Here is a 16,231-nt window from a genome sequence, read left to right on the forward strand (position 1 = left end):
CCGCCACGCTGGAAGAAGCCCAGGCCGCCACATGGAGGGTGCTCAGCCACCGGGCTCGAGAGCAGAGCCGGCTTGGGCCTCCCTGGTCCGGCTGAGCCCCGTCGCCCCCCAGAATCGTGAGTGCTCATCTGCCGCCGCTCTGCCACCGTCCGCTCGTGGGGGGGGGGGGGCGGTTGTGGAGATGTCAGTCCTGCTCTTCTCACGGCTGCTGTGTGCACTCTCCTCCGGGGAGGGCCTGTTTACTAGATGACACCCACCACTCCGCCAGCCAGGACTCTGGGCTCTCCCCAAGTGGCAGCACTAAGACCTCACTTCTGCCACTTAAAAATGCATACAGTGTTCACATTTTAATATTTCTGAAAAATGGGATGAAGCGTACGATGTTACAGTTGCAAGGCGGTGTGTGAAAAATGTCTGTTGATGTCTGGGGGAAAGTTCCAGAGAGTGCCAGTATCCAAGTGTCTTCAATTTCAGGAAATACAGAAATAACTCATTACAGTATCAATAGCACACATCACAGCAAATTTGCACGGAACCATCAGGAGTACAAGACGTTTTCACTATGATTTTTTTTAAAGATTTTATTTATTTATTTATTTGACAAAGAGAGAGACAGCCAGTGAGAGGGGGAACACAAGCAGGGGGGTGGGAGGGGATTCACTATGATTATGTTGCACAGAAGTAAAGACATTTATTTTTTTATTTTTTTTTAAGATTTTATTTATTTATTTAACAGAGATAGAGACAGCCAGCGAGAGAGGGAACACAAGCAGGGGGAGTGGGAGAGGAAGAAGCAGGCTCACAGCAGAGGAGCCCGATGTGGGGCTCGAACCCAGAACGCTGGGATCACGCACTGAGCCGAAGGCAGATGCTTAACCGCTGTGCCACCCAGGCGCCCCAGAAGTAAAGACATTTATTATAACCATGTAGTAGCAGCTGCTGTTCAAGCACCTGTCCCAGAGGGGCCCAGCTCTATCCTCCCAGAGCCGGCCCAGAGAGGGGCAGCGTATTCCCTCAGGACGCACAGCCTGCGTGCTCCCTCGGGACACACGCACCGCTGCCTGACGTTTGGGTCTTGGCGGTGGCCGGGTGGGCGGCCAGGCGGTGCAACTCCGTGTGGGGGGCGGTGCGGTAAGAGGGACCAGACCCCCGGTGCCGCGGGGGCCGCGGGGGAGCGCAGGGGCAGACGGCGCGGAAGGCCTGACGGAAGTGGGAACCCAGGAATGCGTAGAGCAGCGGATTCAGCGCGGAGTTGCTGTAGGACATGCAGTGTGCCCAGATCTTGAGCGCGTAAGCCGCGTAGCTGCGCGGGTGCCAGGCGCCCGCCGGGCCCACCGCCTGCAGCACCAGGAACAGCTGGATGGGCCCCCAGCAGGCCGCGAAGAGCAGCACCACAGCGGCCACCAGCCGCGAGACCTTGGCCCGCACAGCGCCCGCTCGCTCTGCCAGCAGCTGCCCCTGGGGGGGGGGGAGCGGGGGTGGGGAGGTGGTAGGAGGAAAGGCTATAGGCTGGCTGGGGCAACCCGTCAGAGATCCCCTCTATTTTATTTATTTATTTAGTTTTGTTTTATTTTATCTTTGAGCTCTACACCCAACGCGGGGGCTTGAACGCAGGACCCCGAGATCAAGAGCTAGCCAGGCACCCCCAGAGCTCCCCTTCTTGACCCCTGCACCTTCTCCCACTTTGCCACCCTCTCAGAGTTCTCTAGATGTGCCCCCCACACACAGTGTGCGTGCACCTACCCACCCAGCCGCACACCTGCAGGGAGCTGTCGGTGGCCGCGGGGCGCACGGCCGTGCGGCCCAGGTGGCGCAGCATGGCCCCGTAGCAGGCACAGGTGGCGGCCAGAGGCAGCAGGTAGAGCGCCAGCAGGTTGTAGAGCGCGAAGGCGCGCTCGAGGGCGCGGCTAGGGAAGACCTCACTGCAGTAGGTGCGGGGCCCCGGCGAGAGGCGGTGCAGAGCGAGCACCGGCGCCGACACCGCCGCGGAGCCTGGACCGAGCACAGGGCAGCTTGAAGACCTTGCCCGAGGGAAGAGTTACGCCAGGAGGCCAGGACCCTGGGTCCCTCCAGGTGCCTCCTCGGGCAGCGTCACCCAGCGCCTCCCAGGAGTGGGGCCCTCAGGGTGCGCGCCTTCGGTGGCTCTTCTCAGGGAGAGCTTTGAGCCCACTTCCCAGATGCACGCACGACCGAGGCCTGGGCAGGGGCAGTTGGGGGTGGGGTGGGGGCGCCCAGAGCACAAAGACTTGTCCTCCCATCCCGTGAGGCCCTCACGCTGCACTCACCCACCCAGATGCCCAGGCTGACCGCCAGAGCCAGGCGGGGCGTGCGGCGGTGCAGGGCGCGCAGTGGGAACACGGTCACGTACCAGCGGTCCACGCTCATGGCGGTCAGGGTGGCGCACGTGGCCTGAACCGAGACCTGCGAGGGCCGAGAGCTGGGCGTTTCGCCCCGTGTCCGGTCTGGGGCCTGTCTGCCTGCGCCCACACTACGGCTCCCCCCAGATGTCCAAACACTCAGGCACAAACGGGACGTGTCCTGGGAAGGTCTCCAGGGGCCATGGGTTGAAGGGGCAGGAGAGAGCGACACCAGAGAGGACACCAGACAGGATAGTGGAGGTTTGAGGGGGCCATTTGGGGTCCTCTGAGACCCGAGACTGAGAGGGAGAGGCAGAACCATCCTAGGATCGCGGGACCGGCTGGGCAAGAAAACCCAGGTCCCGGATCACCCTCCCTATGCCCACCTCCATAACCCGCATCCCTATCTGTAACTCTCCAACTGCGGGGGCCCTCCCCGCCCCCACCCGCACCCTTCCAGGCTCCGCCTCTTCCTCGGCCCCGCCCCACCTGGGGTCCAGCCCGCCCACACCCAGACTCCGCCCCTTGGCCCCCCAGTTCCTCCCCCCCGCCCGCTCACCTGCTGCATATAGTTGACGAACTTGCACATGAAGTCGCCCAGCACCCAGGCGGGCAGCGGGTACAGCAAGGCCGTGAAGGGCACGCAGCACAACAGGAAGGTCACGTCGGTGGCCGCCAAGTTGGCTGCAAGTGGGGAACGCGCGCGGGGGGGGGGTGCCTCAACCACCCAATGCCCCTGGCTCAGCCCCCTGGTCTTTTCCTTTCTCCGAGTGACCAGCAGGACCGCTCATGGGAAGCCGCCTCCCCCCACGTCCTTGGGCAGAGAATTTGGGGCACCTCGCAGTCTCCCACTTTTACACCTCAAACATCCCCTCAGCGGGGGCTCCATTAGCCATTCAAGCGTCAGTCCGCGCTGCTCAACCCCTGTCCGGGCTGGAAGAGAGAGAGCAGCCCCGTGCCCCACCGAGCTCAGTCTCCCCGACTGCAAACTGGAGACAGTGGTGCTCGCCCACCTGTCACCGTCGGATAAGGAAAACTGAGCGCTCACCTGTGCCAGGCAGGCCAGCCCATCACCCAAATGTGTGCACCGAGCCATGGTGGCAAAGGTCGCACACCGGGGTCCCGCAGCCCCTCCCCGTATTTTTGTTCATGGGACACGGTGTTGTAAGAACCGCGCTTTAATCAGACGCCTTCCTCAAGCGGCAGGGCCGAGCTCCCTGTGGGCCATTTTCCAACCTCCCTTTGAACTACCCCGCATGGAACCCTCTCGCACTCAGGGCTCTGGAGCTCTAGCCCAAGGTCCCAGGGAAAGGAGGGAAAGGACCTGCATGGGGGCGCCGCGCCGCCAGGGGGCGCCCCGGCCCTGGCCCGTCCCGGGGGGCCCCCGGAGTGGCAGGCAGGCACCGTGCAGCGCCCCGGCGCTCACCTATGTAAAAGTTGGTCACCGTCCGCATCTGCTTGTGGCGGCAGATGACGAAGATGACAAGAGAGTTCCCTGCCAGGCCGAGCAGCATCAACGCGGCGAAGAACAGCGGCACGAGCCAGGCGTCCACAGGCCGCCGCTCGGGGGCCTGGCCGGCCGAGGCGTTGGCCAGCGACCCCCAGGACGCGTTGGGCGCCGACGTGGCCACGGCGCTCATGGCTTCGCCGCCCTCTTCCTCCTGGCCGCCCGCGGGACTGCGCCCCCTGATCGCCGCGGGGACCCTCCTCCTGGCCGCCCGCTGGGGACAGGCCCGCGGAGCCCGGGAAGGGTCTTGGCTGGAGGCCACCGGCTCTGGAGGGCGACTCCGCCGGGCTGGGCAGTTTCTCTGCGCCCGACGCAGCCCCTGCGAGTTTATACCCTGCTGCCCGCCTTGTCCCCGCCTTCCCACCTCCCCTGCAGCGGCTCGTCACTCCCTCTCCTTCCTGCGCGCCCCCACCCACGTGCATAGCAAACATCTCCCCCTTTCCTTCCTCTCCTCGCACCGTCCGGCTAGCGCACAGGAGGGGACAGGCTGGAGGAGGGGTTTGGGGGGCCAGGGGAGAGGGGTAAGCTTCGTGGAGGCGTGGGTCCTGGAAGGACGATCCTAACCGGATCAGAGGTTAGAGACTCAGAGGACCGGCAAGCAGCCCGGACCAAAACACAGACGCAAGAGTAGGCACCTTGTTAGTGGAGATGACTTTGACCTTCCAAGGGGCTGGGGCACCAGATGGGTGGGCTCTGGCTGGTGGCTGCAAGGAGGGGCACTGGAGAGCCATGGACGGCTCAGAGCGGGGGCAGGGCTGCCCAGGAGCTAGGGGTTAGAAGACGCCTGCTCTTAAAGAACTCGACCTCGCTAGGACTCCATTGCTGTAAATGGGAGCGTCTGCCCCCCACCTAACAGCAGCCGTTAGCAGATACACACAGTGGAGACATGGGCACCTGTGCCCCTGATGGTAGGGACCAGGTGGAGGGCAGTCTGCAAGGACACTGTTGACCCCCAAAACTCACACCAGAGATGTACCCCAGATACTACGCACGCGGCATGCTGCAGGGTGCCAGGATGTTCCGGCCATCACGGAGTACCACGCAGAGAGGAGAAGATGCCACTGTTCAGGAAAACGCGACTGAGAGGTGGGGGAGGGGAGAAACGCGGAAACATGGGCTCCAGACAGAGTGCAAAGACCCTGGGAGAGGGGGCATTCCCCGTTCACCCTCTTTCCACCTTCAAAATTATTGACGATGGCCTAAAAAATCAGAAGGGGGAATGAGGAACAGGTTAGGATGAGGAGACCCAAGGCTGCTAGGATGGAGGAACTCTTTGGCGGGGGAGTTGTTCAATCTAAGGGCCCGGAGAGCCCTCAGCAGGCGGCTGGACCTTGGAGGTGGGGGCTGCAGGCAGCAGGGGCAGCGGCAGCTCCTGGGCAGGCAGAGGGTCCAGGAGGGCGTCAGAAGGCACCGCACAGGCTTCCTGGGAAGGAGAGTCCAGAATCAGGGTGAGGTGCACACTGCATCCTCCAGTTAGTCATCACGGGCAAGACCAGGGAACCAACACTCCCTGCCCCCAGGACCTCCTGCCCGTCACTCTCCCCAGAGGAGCCTTCTCCCTGGTTCATACCACCATCGATTGCTGTTGCCTCTTTCCACGTTTATCTATGTGATGTCACACAGCACATGCTTTTTGGGGTCTTTTAGCGGTTCCTCCTCCTTATCACAAACCCCTTTCTAACCTGTTGCTCTTTATTTGTTAAAGCAATCGGGTCGTTCGTCCTGCACAATTTCCAACAGGCTGCGTGTGGTGGGTTGTATCCCTGTGGTGTCACTTGACATGGTCCTGGATCCCCACTCTTCTTGTAGACGGAAGGGTGGATTCTAGATTCCACAGTAGATTTAATTCTCTTCTCTAAACCTTCCCATAGCTTCCCATTGCCTCTGAACAAAAACCAGACCTCGCATCACAGGACTGCCAGGCTTGCAGATCCACCCTCTGCCGTCCACCTCCATCCCCCTCATGCTCACTCATCACCCTGCTCTGGTCACTGTGGATGCCCCAGGGCCTTTGCACTGGCTGTCCTCGCTCCCTGACATGCCCTTCACACTTTGCAGCTTGCTAGTCCGTCTCTCAGAGAACTCCTCTTCCTTGCCCCACTCAGTGGGGAAGGGGTCTGTCTTCGTCCCTGTTGCATCCCCAGAGCTCATCACTGGGCCCTGCCCACAGGGGGCATTGTGAAATGAACAAATCCTTAATGGTGAAAGTGGGTGGAAGCTGATGTTGTCCTCTTTTTAGAGATGAGTAAACTGAGGCACCCAGTCCATGCTCCGGGGGCTGCACTGGAACAGAGGGCTGGGAAGGGCTGGTGGAAGGAAAAGCCAACTTGGTGCGGGGGGGGGGGGCGCTGGGGCTTGGGTCATTTCATCTGTCCCCTGCCTCTGAAACGGATGTCCCCCTCTTTCCTGGCTACCCAGGCCTCAGTTTCCCCGGCCATCCACTGGAGGCTGGGTGTCCTGTCCACCCGCAGCACTGCTTCAGGGGCAGGGATCACGCTACCCACCCCCCACGCGTCAGTTTCCCCGTCTGTTCCTCGAGGCTGGGTGTCCCCCCCCCCCATCCCACACCCACAGCCTGGGGTCTTGGCCGCGGCCCCCGTCCTCCGCCTCGGTTGTCCCGTTTGTCCCCCGGGGCTGGGTGCCCGCCGCCCGCAGCCCGGGATCTGGCCGGCTTCGTGGCCTCGGCCCCCGCCCGGCGCGTCCAGCCTCCAGGCTCCGCCCCGGCCCGCCTCTGGGCGCCCGTCACTTCCTGCTCGGTCGGGAGAAGGCCTTGCCAGGCGGCGGCGACAACAGCGGCCGAGGCATGGTCGCGCTGGAGAACCCGGAGGGCGGCTCGGAGGAGGCGGTGGCGGCGGTGGGAAGCGCCCCGGGCGGGCGGCGGACGCTGTGAGCGCGGCGGGGCGGGCGGGCCAAGCCTCCTGGGACTCCAGCACCCCCTCCCCTCCTCTGTCCCCTCCTGTTGGGCTGCAGCCCCAGGCCGCCCCGCCCCTTTTCCTTGAGGATACCCCGGACCGCGGTGGGGGTGGGGGTGGGGGTCTTTGTAGTCACCCGGGGAAACCCCATCCCCGACACGCCCGAGTATTTGGACAGAGGCGGCACACCTTTGCATGCCTCTGGGGCCCAGAGTGCCCCTCCACCTGGTGCCCGGGTATTGACTAGCTCTAGGGGTCTCATGGCCTTGTCACCGGCTCAGGTGCGGTGGTGCCGCTGCGCGCCGTGTCCCCGGAAAAGGCTTTGGTGTTGTTCTGGCTATTTACCCACAAGCCGCTCTTCTTGTCCCCAAGCTGGGTAGGCACCCCACTGCCAGTCCTGCGCTTACCTGTGAGATTGTCAGCCCCCCATCTCCTGAGTAGACGGGGCTCTTTGTTCATATCTGAGCACCTGACAGGTTAACGTGTGGGGTGCTTAAAAACCCCGGTCAGCAGGAGCGGAAGACCCCGGCGGTCTGGGGCAGACTCCTGTTTCATCAGGGTGCTCCCGTAGAAACCTGAGCCATCCACCCTGTGGGCCTGGTTTGTGGGGGGCAAAGAGATCGCCGCCCCCTCCGTGTGCTGGCCCAGCCGCCTGGGCAGTTTATGCCACCTTCTGTGCCTCAGTTTCCCCATCTGTAAAATGAGATGTAATAGCGGCCTCTTCTCAGGATGGCGGGGGGAAGTCAACAACCCTGTGCAGGCAGAAGGGAGCATCCGTTTCTTTGTTTTTGTTTTAAGATTTTCTTTATTTGACAGAGAATGAGCAGGGGGAGGGGCCGAGGGAGAGGGAGAAGCAGTCTCCCCTGCTCCCCTGAGCAAGGAGCCCGATGCGGGACTCGATCCCAGGACCCCGAGGTCATGACCCAAGCCAAAGTCAAAAGTTTAACCAACGGAGCCACCCAGAAGCCCCCGGAGCACCCATTCTTTAATTATTATCTGACACATCTTATTATTTAATTTGTTTCATTATTACTTTTATTATTATCTGGTTGTTATTTCCCCCGGGCCTTTACCCAGAAGCCGTGTGGATCTCTACAGATGTGGGTATTTACCTTCTCTTAAGGGGCCTTACCCATCCAAAGTGGGTATCAACCTGCCAGTGGGTCCCCACTGGTGCACCCCGGTGCTCCTTCACCCCTGTGTGTCCCCGGGGGTGGGGTGCGGTCACTGCTGGGGGCCCTGTCGGCCCCACCCCAGCCTGAGTCACCTCTCTGCTCTGAGCCCTCCCCCCTTGGTTTCCTGCTTCGGGAAATAGGTTCCTCTCTTGCCTGTTCCTGGGGGAGGGGGCTGGTGCCAGATAAAATATATTTTAGCCCAAGAGAGCTGGTGTCAAAAGGCCTCATTTCAAAATCTGCAGGGAACAGAATTGGGGGAGGCAAAGGGGACTTTTCTCCCCAAACTCAACCTGATTTAACAGCTGTTTCTACCTTGGGCCTGTCCCCCCTTCACTGGGCACAAGCAACTTTCATGATGCAGACATTTCCCGAGTCCTGTTGGGTCCAAGAAGCTGAAGGTGTCCCATCTGGGTCCCCAGATTCCCCATCTGTAAAGTGGTCTGTTTGGGTGGCCTGGGAAACAGCTGAGCTGGCCCTTGGGCAGGTTCTGGGGACACTCCTGTGTGTAAGTGTCTGGTGTGGGAGGGTGAGGGTTAAGCAGTAAACAGACACATGGACCAGCTGATCGGGCTGGTCAGGAGCCGGGTGGTTTCTCCCAGGAGGTGACATGTGAGCAGAGACCAGAATGTGCTGAGAAAGTATACTTGAGGCAGAAGGCTCAGCAGGTGCAAAGGCCCTGAAGTAGACTGTTCCTGGGGGGTTTGAGGCCCAGTGAAGGGGCCCCTGTGTCTGGAGCAGAGGACCCTCAACCTTCATTACACATCTGATTTGCTGGGTATTTGTAGGCTGCTGCTTCTCTCCTGCCTGCTTCTGCTGTCCTCTTCCTTGAGGGGGGGTCCAGCCCAGCAGTTGGCCCTGGAGGCCACATGTTTCTTGTCTTCTGCTGGAATTTGGTTGAAGTCAGCAAGCTTGAGTTAGTGGTGGGATTCGATTTCCAGTGCTCAGCTCAGTGCGTGAGGCCCATGAGAAGGTGGGGAGCCCTCCGAAAGCCTGTGGAGCGAGGCACAGACCCCTGTGTTCCCGGTGCAGGACAGGGCGGGGCTGGGCCTTGCGTGAGGGTTCTGGGGAGCCATGCATGGTGGTGGAGCAGGGGAGGGCCCAGTTGGGTTTTAACTAGCAGGTGGGTGGGCCCAGAGAAGCAGGAGGGCTGAATGGTTCAAGGAGAGTGTTCCCGTTCAGACCAGGTTCAAATCCTGGCTCTGTCACTCTCAGGAGGTGATGGGGAAGCCCCATTTGTCAGAGCCCCACGTCCCGAGGGCTCAGCCCCACTCTGACATCTCCTGATAAGTCCCCCCGGATGCAGACTCTGTTATCGGCCCCAGCAGGCTGCCGTTCTGGACTCTGTCCAGCTGCCAAGGTAGAGACACAAGCACTGGGGCACTGGGGAGGCCGTGGGTGAGCTGGGGCTCGCGGTGGGGGTGCTCAGGCCTCAGGGAGGCAGCCCTCAGGTTGGAGCCAGCCTCAGTCATCGGCTCTGTGCTGCCTTCTTTGCAACAGTGGGACCTCAGCTGAGGGCCTCTGTGCCTCAGTTGCAACTCCGTATAATGGGCATCAGCATAATATCACCAGCCTCCTGGCATGATAGTGATGGTGAAAATGAACATTCAGGCCAGGGACGGCGCTGTGATCAACAGCGTGATGCAGAGGGTGAGCTCCCCATAATGGGAAGAAACCAAGCAGGCTGTGCCTGAGTCAGTGGGGGAGGGTGCCTGTCCTGGCCCTCTTGGCTCTGAGTGTCCCCTTTCTAATCCACGGGCACCTGCAGAGGCCGTTTTTGTCTTCACTTTGAAGAGAGTGAGCTGAGGACCCAGGTTACACAGTGAAGCATCCTAGCTGGGCTTCGCACTCGGGCTGAAATTCCAGGGTGTGACCCTGCCTCTGCCTGTGGCTCCTGTTGATGGGACTTGTTCATGTGTGAGTTTATTCCTGAGGCAACAGCACGGGTTTTGGTGGGAACTGTTACCCTCTGAGCCTGGGGCCGCTCACCTGCTCCGCTGTGACGTCGTCAGGCAGTGCCGAGTCTCGTCAGCCTGTTCTCTTTCCCAGCTGGATGTCATGGCCCTTATACCTATAGATCCTTAATGCTGGGGGCGCTTTACATATGTATAGACCCTGAGGAGCCCTGGCTTCGTTCTTGGTCTCCACTGTCCTAGAGTTTCACGGTTTGGAGGGGCGAGGCCACGCTTCCGTTTTTAGTTTGTGTCCTGGGAACTTTGGGTACTAGGAAAGTTTGGGGGGTATTTTGAATTCTGGGCTCTACTCAGTCTTGGAATCGTGGGATTTTTTGAGAACTGATCCTGCGTACCCGGCATGGCTGTGAATGTCTGCGTGGGGATTACCGTGTCGTGGGCGAAACAGTGAAGTAAAACGTACGGCCATTCGGAGTCTGGGGGAGCGTGCACCGGGCAGGGGGCGCAGCCCATGCGGAGGTCTGCAGGGGGGACTGTGGCGGGCACACTGGAGGGGCGGCAAGGAGGCCACGTGCTCTCAGCCTGCGGTCTGGGGGTCGTCGGGGGGCTGGCCAGGACGGCCAGGAACTCCTTGCCAGGACATTTCCATCTAGCGCCCCCTCCTGCTTCCTGGGTCTGCAGGTGACGTCCCCAGTGGGAGTCCTGGCCAGGCTGCTAATCCATCTCCACCATTAATGCCATTTGCTCGGAGGAGGACAGATTAGTTCCGAGGGGGCCACTCCAGCCCCGCCTCTGGGCACATTTCAGGGGGCCTCCAGGGACTTGAGGCACATGGGCTCGGGCATCACCTCGAACCCCTGGAGGCTGTTGCTGGCTTTATCTGCTGCCGGCACGGGAGGTGCTCCGCTAAACCCAGTCTCTTGAGAAACTCCCAGAGGAGGGCGGTGGTCAAATCCTGGAGACTCTGGGTCCCACCAGCTTGCACTTAAGATCTGGAAGTCTGGGGGAGGGGGGAGGAACTTTTCTTGGCCACCCACCCACGATGTGAATTTGGGGAAGTGTCTTCTCTTCTCTGGGCCCCAGTTTACTAATCTGTCATCACAACTGTACGGACCTCCTGGGTGATGTGACCAGGAAACAAAATGAAATTTGAAGGGTCTAGGGTTCCACAGAGCTCCCCGTTGCTGAGGGAAACCAAGCAGGTGATGGCTATGGTACAGGGGCTGTAGTGGGGTTCTGCCTGGAGGTCCTGGCCTGTGTCGGCCCTGAGGCCTGCCTCCCCACCCCAACCCGGCCCACAGGCCCCTTCCGGGCTGCCTGCCCGCTCTAGCTGGCTCCCAGGTGAAGAGGCTGTCGGCCTCCAAGCGGAAACAGCACTTCATCCACCAGGCTGTGCGGAACTCAGACCTCGTGCCCAAGGCCAAGGGGCGGAAGAGCCTCCAGCGCCTAGAGAACAGTGAGCAGGGCTTGGGGGCACCTCCTGGGGATTCCTGGGGCTCACACGAGAATGGTGTGTATGTTGGTATTATCTGTTGCTTTTGCCATGAGTCTGGCCCTGAGCTGCACAATGCTGGGGCTGGGCTATGAGGAGCTCTGGGCAATGGGGCTTGGGTTTGCAAAGATGTCCAGGAGTTCAACAAGCCAGGGAGAAGTAGGTGTTCCGGAGGCGGGGGCTGGATGATTTCTGTGCCTTCTGGGAAAGACAGTTGGAGCGCGGGGTCAGGGAGACTGCTGTGAGCCAGAGGGTAAAGGCCCTAAATGCAAAGGCCAGGGGTTTCTATGGAGACTGGGGGGCCCCAAATGCCACCCCCCAGCCCAGAGACCATCTGTTTCCATCTAGCCCAGTACCTCCTAACCCTGCTGGAGACAGACGGGGGCACAGCTGGTCTGGACGATGGGGACCTGGCCCCCCCGGCAGCACCCGGGATCTTCGCAGAGGCCTGCAGCAATGAGACCTACATGGAGGTGGGGCTCCCGTGCCCTCCTCCTGCCTCCCTCTGCTCTGGCCACTCTGGCTCCTCTCTTGTTCTTGCTTCCACTGCCACACGTGGCCTGTGCTGGTCCCTCCCTCAGGAGCGCCCGTCTGCACCCATCCCCCTCCAGTCCCCTGATGAGCATCCTCTTTGTTTCCCTCGGGGTCCCCAGACCAAACCAGAACTCCCACCGCACTCCAGAACTTTCCCACACTCCTGATGCATCTGCCCGTGATTGGGAACAAATGAGCCCACTGGGGGCATATTTGGTCCGTGTTAATCCCCCGCCCGACAGCCGGGTCTGTGGGTACCCCATAAACTCTTGGCCAGCTCGGTGGGCAAGTGTGTGTACGAGGAGTGTGTCCATCCGCTTTGTGGCCCTCTGTGCCCATGGGCTAAATGGAGAACCTGGGGCTGGAGACCCGCAGTCATTAGCCTCGGTCCTGCCTGCCTCTCTTCTAGGTCTGGAATGACTTCATGAACCGCTCTGGGGAGGAGCAGGAAAGGGTTCTTCGCTACCTGGAGGATGAGGGCAAGAGCAAGACGCGGAGGAGGGGGCCTGGCCGCGGAGAGGACAGAAGGAGAGGTGTGAGCCTAGATGGGAGGTTGGAGGAACCAGAGGAATAGGGGGGTGTGCCCGGCTGATTATGTTGTGGGCGGGACAGGGATAGGTGGGGAGGAGCCTGGCATGTGGGCGGTGCCCTGGGGACGGGTGGGGAGGAGCCTGGCATGTGGGTGGTGCCAGGGGGACTGGGGGGAGGAGCCTGGTGTGGGGGCGGTGCCTGGCAGTGGGGAGGAGCCTGGTGCATGGGCGGTGCCCCAGGGGATGGGTGGGGAGGAGCCTAGCACGTGGGTGGTGCCGGGGGACTGGGGGAGGAGCTTGGTGTGGGGGCGGTGCCTGGGGTGGGTGGGGTGGGGCCTGGTGTGGGGGCGGTGCCTGGGGTGGGTGGGGAGGGGCCTGGTACGTGGGTGGTGCCAGGGGGACTGGTGGGGAGGAACCTGGTGTGGGGGCGGTGCCCGGGTTGGGTGGGGAGGGGCCTGGTGAGTGGGCGGCACCTGGGGGGACTGGCGGGGAGGAGCCTGGCTTGTGGGCAGGCCAGAGGCTTGCTCCGGCGACTGCCCCACGCAAGGAAATCTTGTAGAGGACCCGGCCTACACACCCCGCGACTGCTTCCAGCGCATCAGCCGGCGTCTGAGAGCCGTCCTCAAGCGGAGCCGCATCCCCATGGTGAATACCAGGCCAGGCCTCATCTTTCTCCACCTGCTTGGTCTTTTTTGATGACCTTTTTTTCTCGCCTTCCTAACTGGCGGTGGTATGATGGGAGAGCTGTTACCCAGCTCAGGTGGTGTTGGTGACCAGGCAGGATACAGACCGGACCGGTGTGATCAGAGTGCAGGACCAGGGCTGGGCAAGGGCTTTCCCTGAGGGTGGGAGGGGCAGGGATAGTGAGGGTCGGTGCTGCAGGGTGTGTAGGAGACCACCGGGCAGAAGGCATCGGAGTTCAACAGTACGGCGATAGCTCAGTCCTGCTGTCTTTCGAAAGCGTTACGTAGCCTCGTGTAGCAGGTCAAAGGCCACATTTGAACCTAGGCTTTGGACTCCAGAGGCTGCCCTGGGCGTGGGGCCTGGACAGCTTGTCCCCCGTCTCCCAGTTGGCCTCACCGCTGGACCCGTTTCTCCCGCAGGAAACGCTGGAGACCTGGGAGGAGAGGTTGCTGACGTTCTTCTCCGTGTCTCCCCAGGCCGTGTACACGGCCATGCTGGACAACAGGTGACTGGGTGGGGGTGAGCGCCGTGGGCTCCACCAGGGGCCTGGCTGTGGCCCATGGCCCCTGACCGTCCATCCCCCTCCAGTTTCGAGAGGCTCCTGCTTCATGCCATCTGCCAGTACATGGACCTCATCTCAGCCAGTAAGTGCTGCCGGCCCCCAGGACCCCACCTGGCTGATGCAGCCCAGGGAGACCAAGGCCACAGTCACACAGGGTCTGGTCACTCGGGGGAGGCTTCTCGGGGAGGAGGGGCGGCAGGACTGTGCACTCGTTCATCAGAGGCTCCTCGCATGCCTGGCGCCCTGCTGGGTGATGCCTTAGACGCTCCTCACTGTGGGTCCTCAGGGCCACAGGGAGAGCGGGGCCTGTGTGGGCATCCGGGGCCCCCAAGACGAGATGCAAAGTTCTGTTCAGCTGTAGCCCCCTCCACTGTGCCACACATGTGACATTGGCAAGCCCCCCTCCTGGGGCCTGTGTCCCCACTTTTATAATGGGGGTGTCCTCAGGACGCAGTCCCCTGGGGAGGGTCCTCACAGGCCCTTGCTGCCTCTGGGTGCCCCACTGGGTCCTTGCTCCTCATCGACACCTCCTGCCCAGAGTTGCTGAGGAGACAGTTTCCATGGCAACCCTAGGACGTTCCTCCTACGTGCTCCCTGGGTGCATTTGCAACCCCCATATTTCTCTTTGTTCCCACAGACTCAGGACAGAGGGGCTGGGCTGGGGGTTTGAGCTGTGGCCAGAACACAGAGGAGGAGGGGACCTGACCAGATGGGGAGCGGGGGGGCCAGAATGGCCCAGGCAAAGGCCCCAAAGTGGGACTGAGCTTAGGTGGCTCCCGGGCTAGCCCAGGTTTGGGAGTGAAGGGAGGTGAGGGAGGTTGGTGGGGGCCGGGCCACCCAGCGCCTGGATGCCGAAGCACGGGTCCCCCATGAGGGCAGGGATGGAGGTGGTGAGCTGGGGGCCCGTGACGCCCCCAGTCGGGTCACTGCTGCCCTCCTTGCCCCCTCACAGGTGCTGACCTGGAAGGCAAGAGGCAGATGAAGGTCAGCAATCGCCACCTGGACTTCCTGCCACCGGGGCTGCTCCTGTCTGCGTACCTGGAGCAGCGCAGCTGATGGCAGCCCCGCCCCGCCCCCCACCCACTGCCGCCCCGCCCCGCGCCAAGACCTCCAATACCATTTGGCACAGTATCTTTATTATTTGAGAATTTGTCCTTGTAGACACGCTCGTCCCCTTGGGTGGCTCTCTCTCACTCTGGCCCCTTCCCTGTCCACCTCTCCCAGAGAAACGCTGGGGGCTGGGGCCGCCCCAGACTGGCCTGGCCTTGCAGCTCCCCGCTCTGGGACTTGTATTCGAGCGAGGAGACCTGGCCTGGTCCCTTCCGCGTTCCTTCCTTCTGCTTTTCCAGCCCCTTTTGAAGCTTAAGGAGTGAGAGCCTGGGTTTTTATGACTTTTAAGAATTTGGCGTGATTTGCTGTAGATTTTTAAATTTCCTTTTTGGGAAGAAAAACCAAAAACTTGCCCCAACTGATAAATGGGGGACTTTGTTCTCATCCCTGCTTGACCCCCCCTCCCCAGTCTTTGGCTTGGGTGGGGGGGGATCTCTGGGGCTCTGCCCCTTTCTCCAGGAGTGTTCTGTCGTGTGTACGTGTGTGTGCGTGTGTGCGTGGGCCCTGCAACCTAGGACAGAAGCTATAACCTAAAGGCTGGTCTTACCATCTTTTGGAATATGTGTTCTCCCCTGGTGGCTTTGGTGGCTCTTGGGGCCCTGTCTGCTCTGCACACCTCCTCCCCTCATACTGGGGGATCGGGACTTCTAGCCAGAAGCCTCTGCCCTCGGATTGCCCCATTCCCCTCCCCATGTCCCCTCTCCCCTCCCCCTGCCCAGCTCTGGCCTGTTACCTTGGGGTGCCCTGGGACTGCTCACCCTGGTGTGTCCCACAAGAGCAGAGCTAGGGGACACCCCTCCTGTGTGTGTGGCTAGTTGTGCTTTGGGAAAAGTGGAGAGTTCAATAAATCTCTGGTGCTCTGGTCTCCAGCTGTGTGGTTTTCCTTTCCTTCAGCAGGTGCTCAGGTCGTGCTTAGGTCCTGGTCCTTAGGGGCTGCAGGCCTCAGGGCATGAGGCTCCACACTGAGCGACACCCCACCTGTGGCTTAAAACCACAGGAATTGATTGTCTCCCAGTCCTGGAAGCCAGAAGTCCAAACTCATCCTGTGGCAGGGCCCTGAAGCTCCAGGGGAGGGTCCTTCTTGCCTCTTCCAGCTTCGGGGGCTCCCTGACGTCCCTTGGCTTGTGGCCACATCATTGCAGCCCCTGCGTCTGTCTTCCCCTGGCCTCCCTGTGTTCCTTCCCATCGTCTTCCCTCTGTGTCTGTCTGGGATTGGCTGGGGGTCCCGCAGGACGTCCCCAGGCTGGGTTCATCCCATTGGGGGACCCTGCCGCCCATGTGGCTTCTCCCTGCAGATGGGGCCCGGGTCCCTTGGCCGGGTGTGCTCGTCGGGCTTCTCCCCTGGGAAGCTCCTTCCCCGCCACACTGTCCTCAGGGGAAGGCGTTGCCGGGTGCAGCGGACACACACAGGTAGTGGGAGCTGTGAGCCGCCTCCCTGGGGGCAGAAGGTCGTGTTCA

The 16,231-nt window shown here is 61.4% G+C and overlaps 2 protein-coding genes across 3 annotated transcripts; one reads left to right on the forward strand and one right to left on the reverse strand.

The window, feature by feature from the left end:
* Positions 1-607: 607 nt before the first annotated feature.
* On the reverse strand, positions 608-6,539 carry KISS1R (KISS1 receptor). Of its 2 annotated transcripts, XM_045800250.2 has the most exons (8): positions 6,437-6,539; positions 5,547-5,748; positions 5,195-5,287; positions 3,784-5,063; positions 2,917-3,041; positions 2,286-2,421; positions 1,760-1,992; positions 608-1,458 (listed from the first exon to the last, which is right to left on the reverse strand). In XM_045800250.2, the coding sequence occupies exons 4-8, from the start codon at positions 3,995-3,997 to the stop codon at positions 1,015-1,017; spliced, it is 1,152 nt and encodes a 383-aa protein (XP_045656206.1). In that variant the 5' UTR covers positions 3,998-5,063; positions 5,195-5,287; positions 5,547-5,748; positions 6,437-6,539; the 3' UTR covers positions 608-1,014. The 2 variants fall into 2 exon arrangements, with proteins under 2 accessions (XP_045656206.1, XP_087723594.1); XM_087867468.1 differs by having other exon boundaries at positions 3,784-5,287.
* A 77-nt stretch (positions 6,540-6,616) lies between these two features.
* R3HDM4 (R3H domain containing 4) lies at positions 6,617-15,642 on the forward strand. Its single transcript, XM_045800257.1, has 8 exons — positions 6,617-6,750; positions 11,163-11,317; positions 11,702-11,826; positions 12,297-12,420; positions 12,977-13,062; positions 13,521-13,606; positions 13,690-13,745; positions 14,616-15,642. Exons 1-8 carry the CDS (start codon positions 6,668-6,670, stop codon positions 14,717-14,719), a joined length of 819 nt encoding a protein of 272 aa, XP_045656213.1. The 5' UTR covers positions 6,617-6,667; the 3' UTR covers positions 14,720-15,642.
* Positions 15,643-16,231: the final 589 nt, after the last annotated feature.

Source organism: Ursus americanus, chromosome 14 (genome assembly GCF_024610735.1).
Source record: "Ursus americanus isolate L20-20 chromosome 14, mUrsAme1.1.p, whole genome shotgun sequence".
Classification (NCBI taxonomy): domain Eukaryota; kingdom Metazoa; phylum Chordata; class Mammalia; order Carnivora; family Ursidae; genus Ursus; species Ursus americanus.

Bases quoted from the DNA above. Each gene is read 5' to 3' on its own strand.
- KISS1R (XM_045800250.2), bottom strand. From the start codon at position 3,997: ATGAGCGCCGTGGCCACGTCGGCGCCCAACGCGTCCTGGGGGTCGCTG. The intron at 3,042-3,783 runs GTGAGCGCCGGG...CCCCACTTGCAG, and splicing joins GGTGACCAACTTTTACATAG to CCAACTTGGCGGCCACCGAC. The intron at 1,459-1,759 runs GTGTGCGGCTGG...CCCCCCCCCCAG, and splicing joins CCACCGACAGCTCCCTGCAG to GGGCAGCTGCTGGCAGAGCG.
- R3HDM4 (XM_045800257.1), top strand. From the start codon at position 6,668: ATGGTCGCGCTGGAGAACCCGGAGGGCGGCTCGGAGGAGGCGGTGGCG. The intron at 11,827-12,296 runs GTGGGGCTCCCG...CCTCTCTTCTAG, and splicing joins GCAATGAGACCTACATGGAG to GTCTGGAATGACTTCATGAA. The intron at 13,063-13,520 runs GTGAATACCAGG...TTTCTCCCGCAG, and splicing joins AGCGGAGCCGCATCCCCATG to GAAACGCTGGAGACCTGGGA.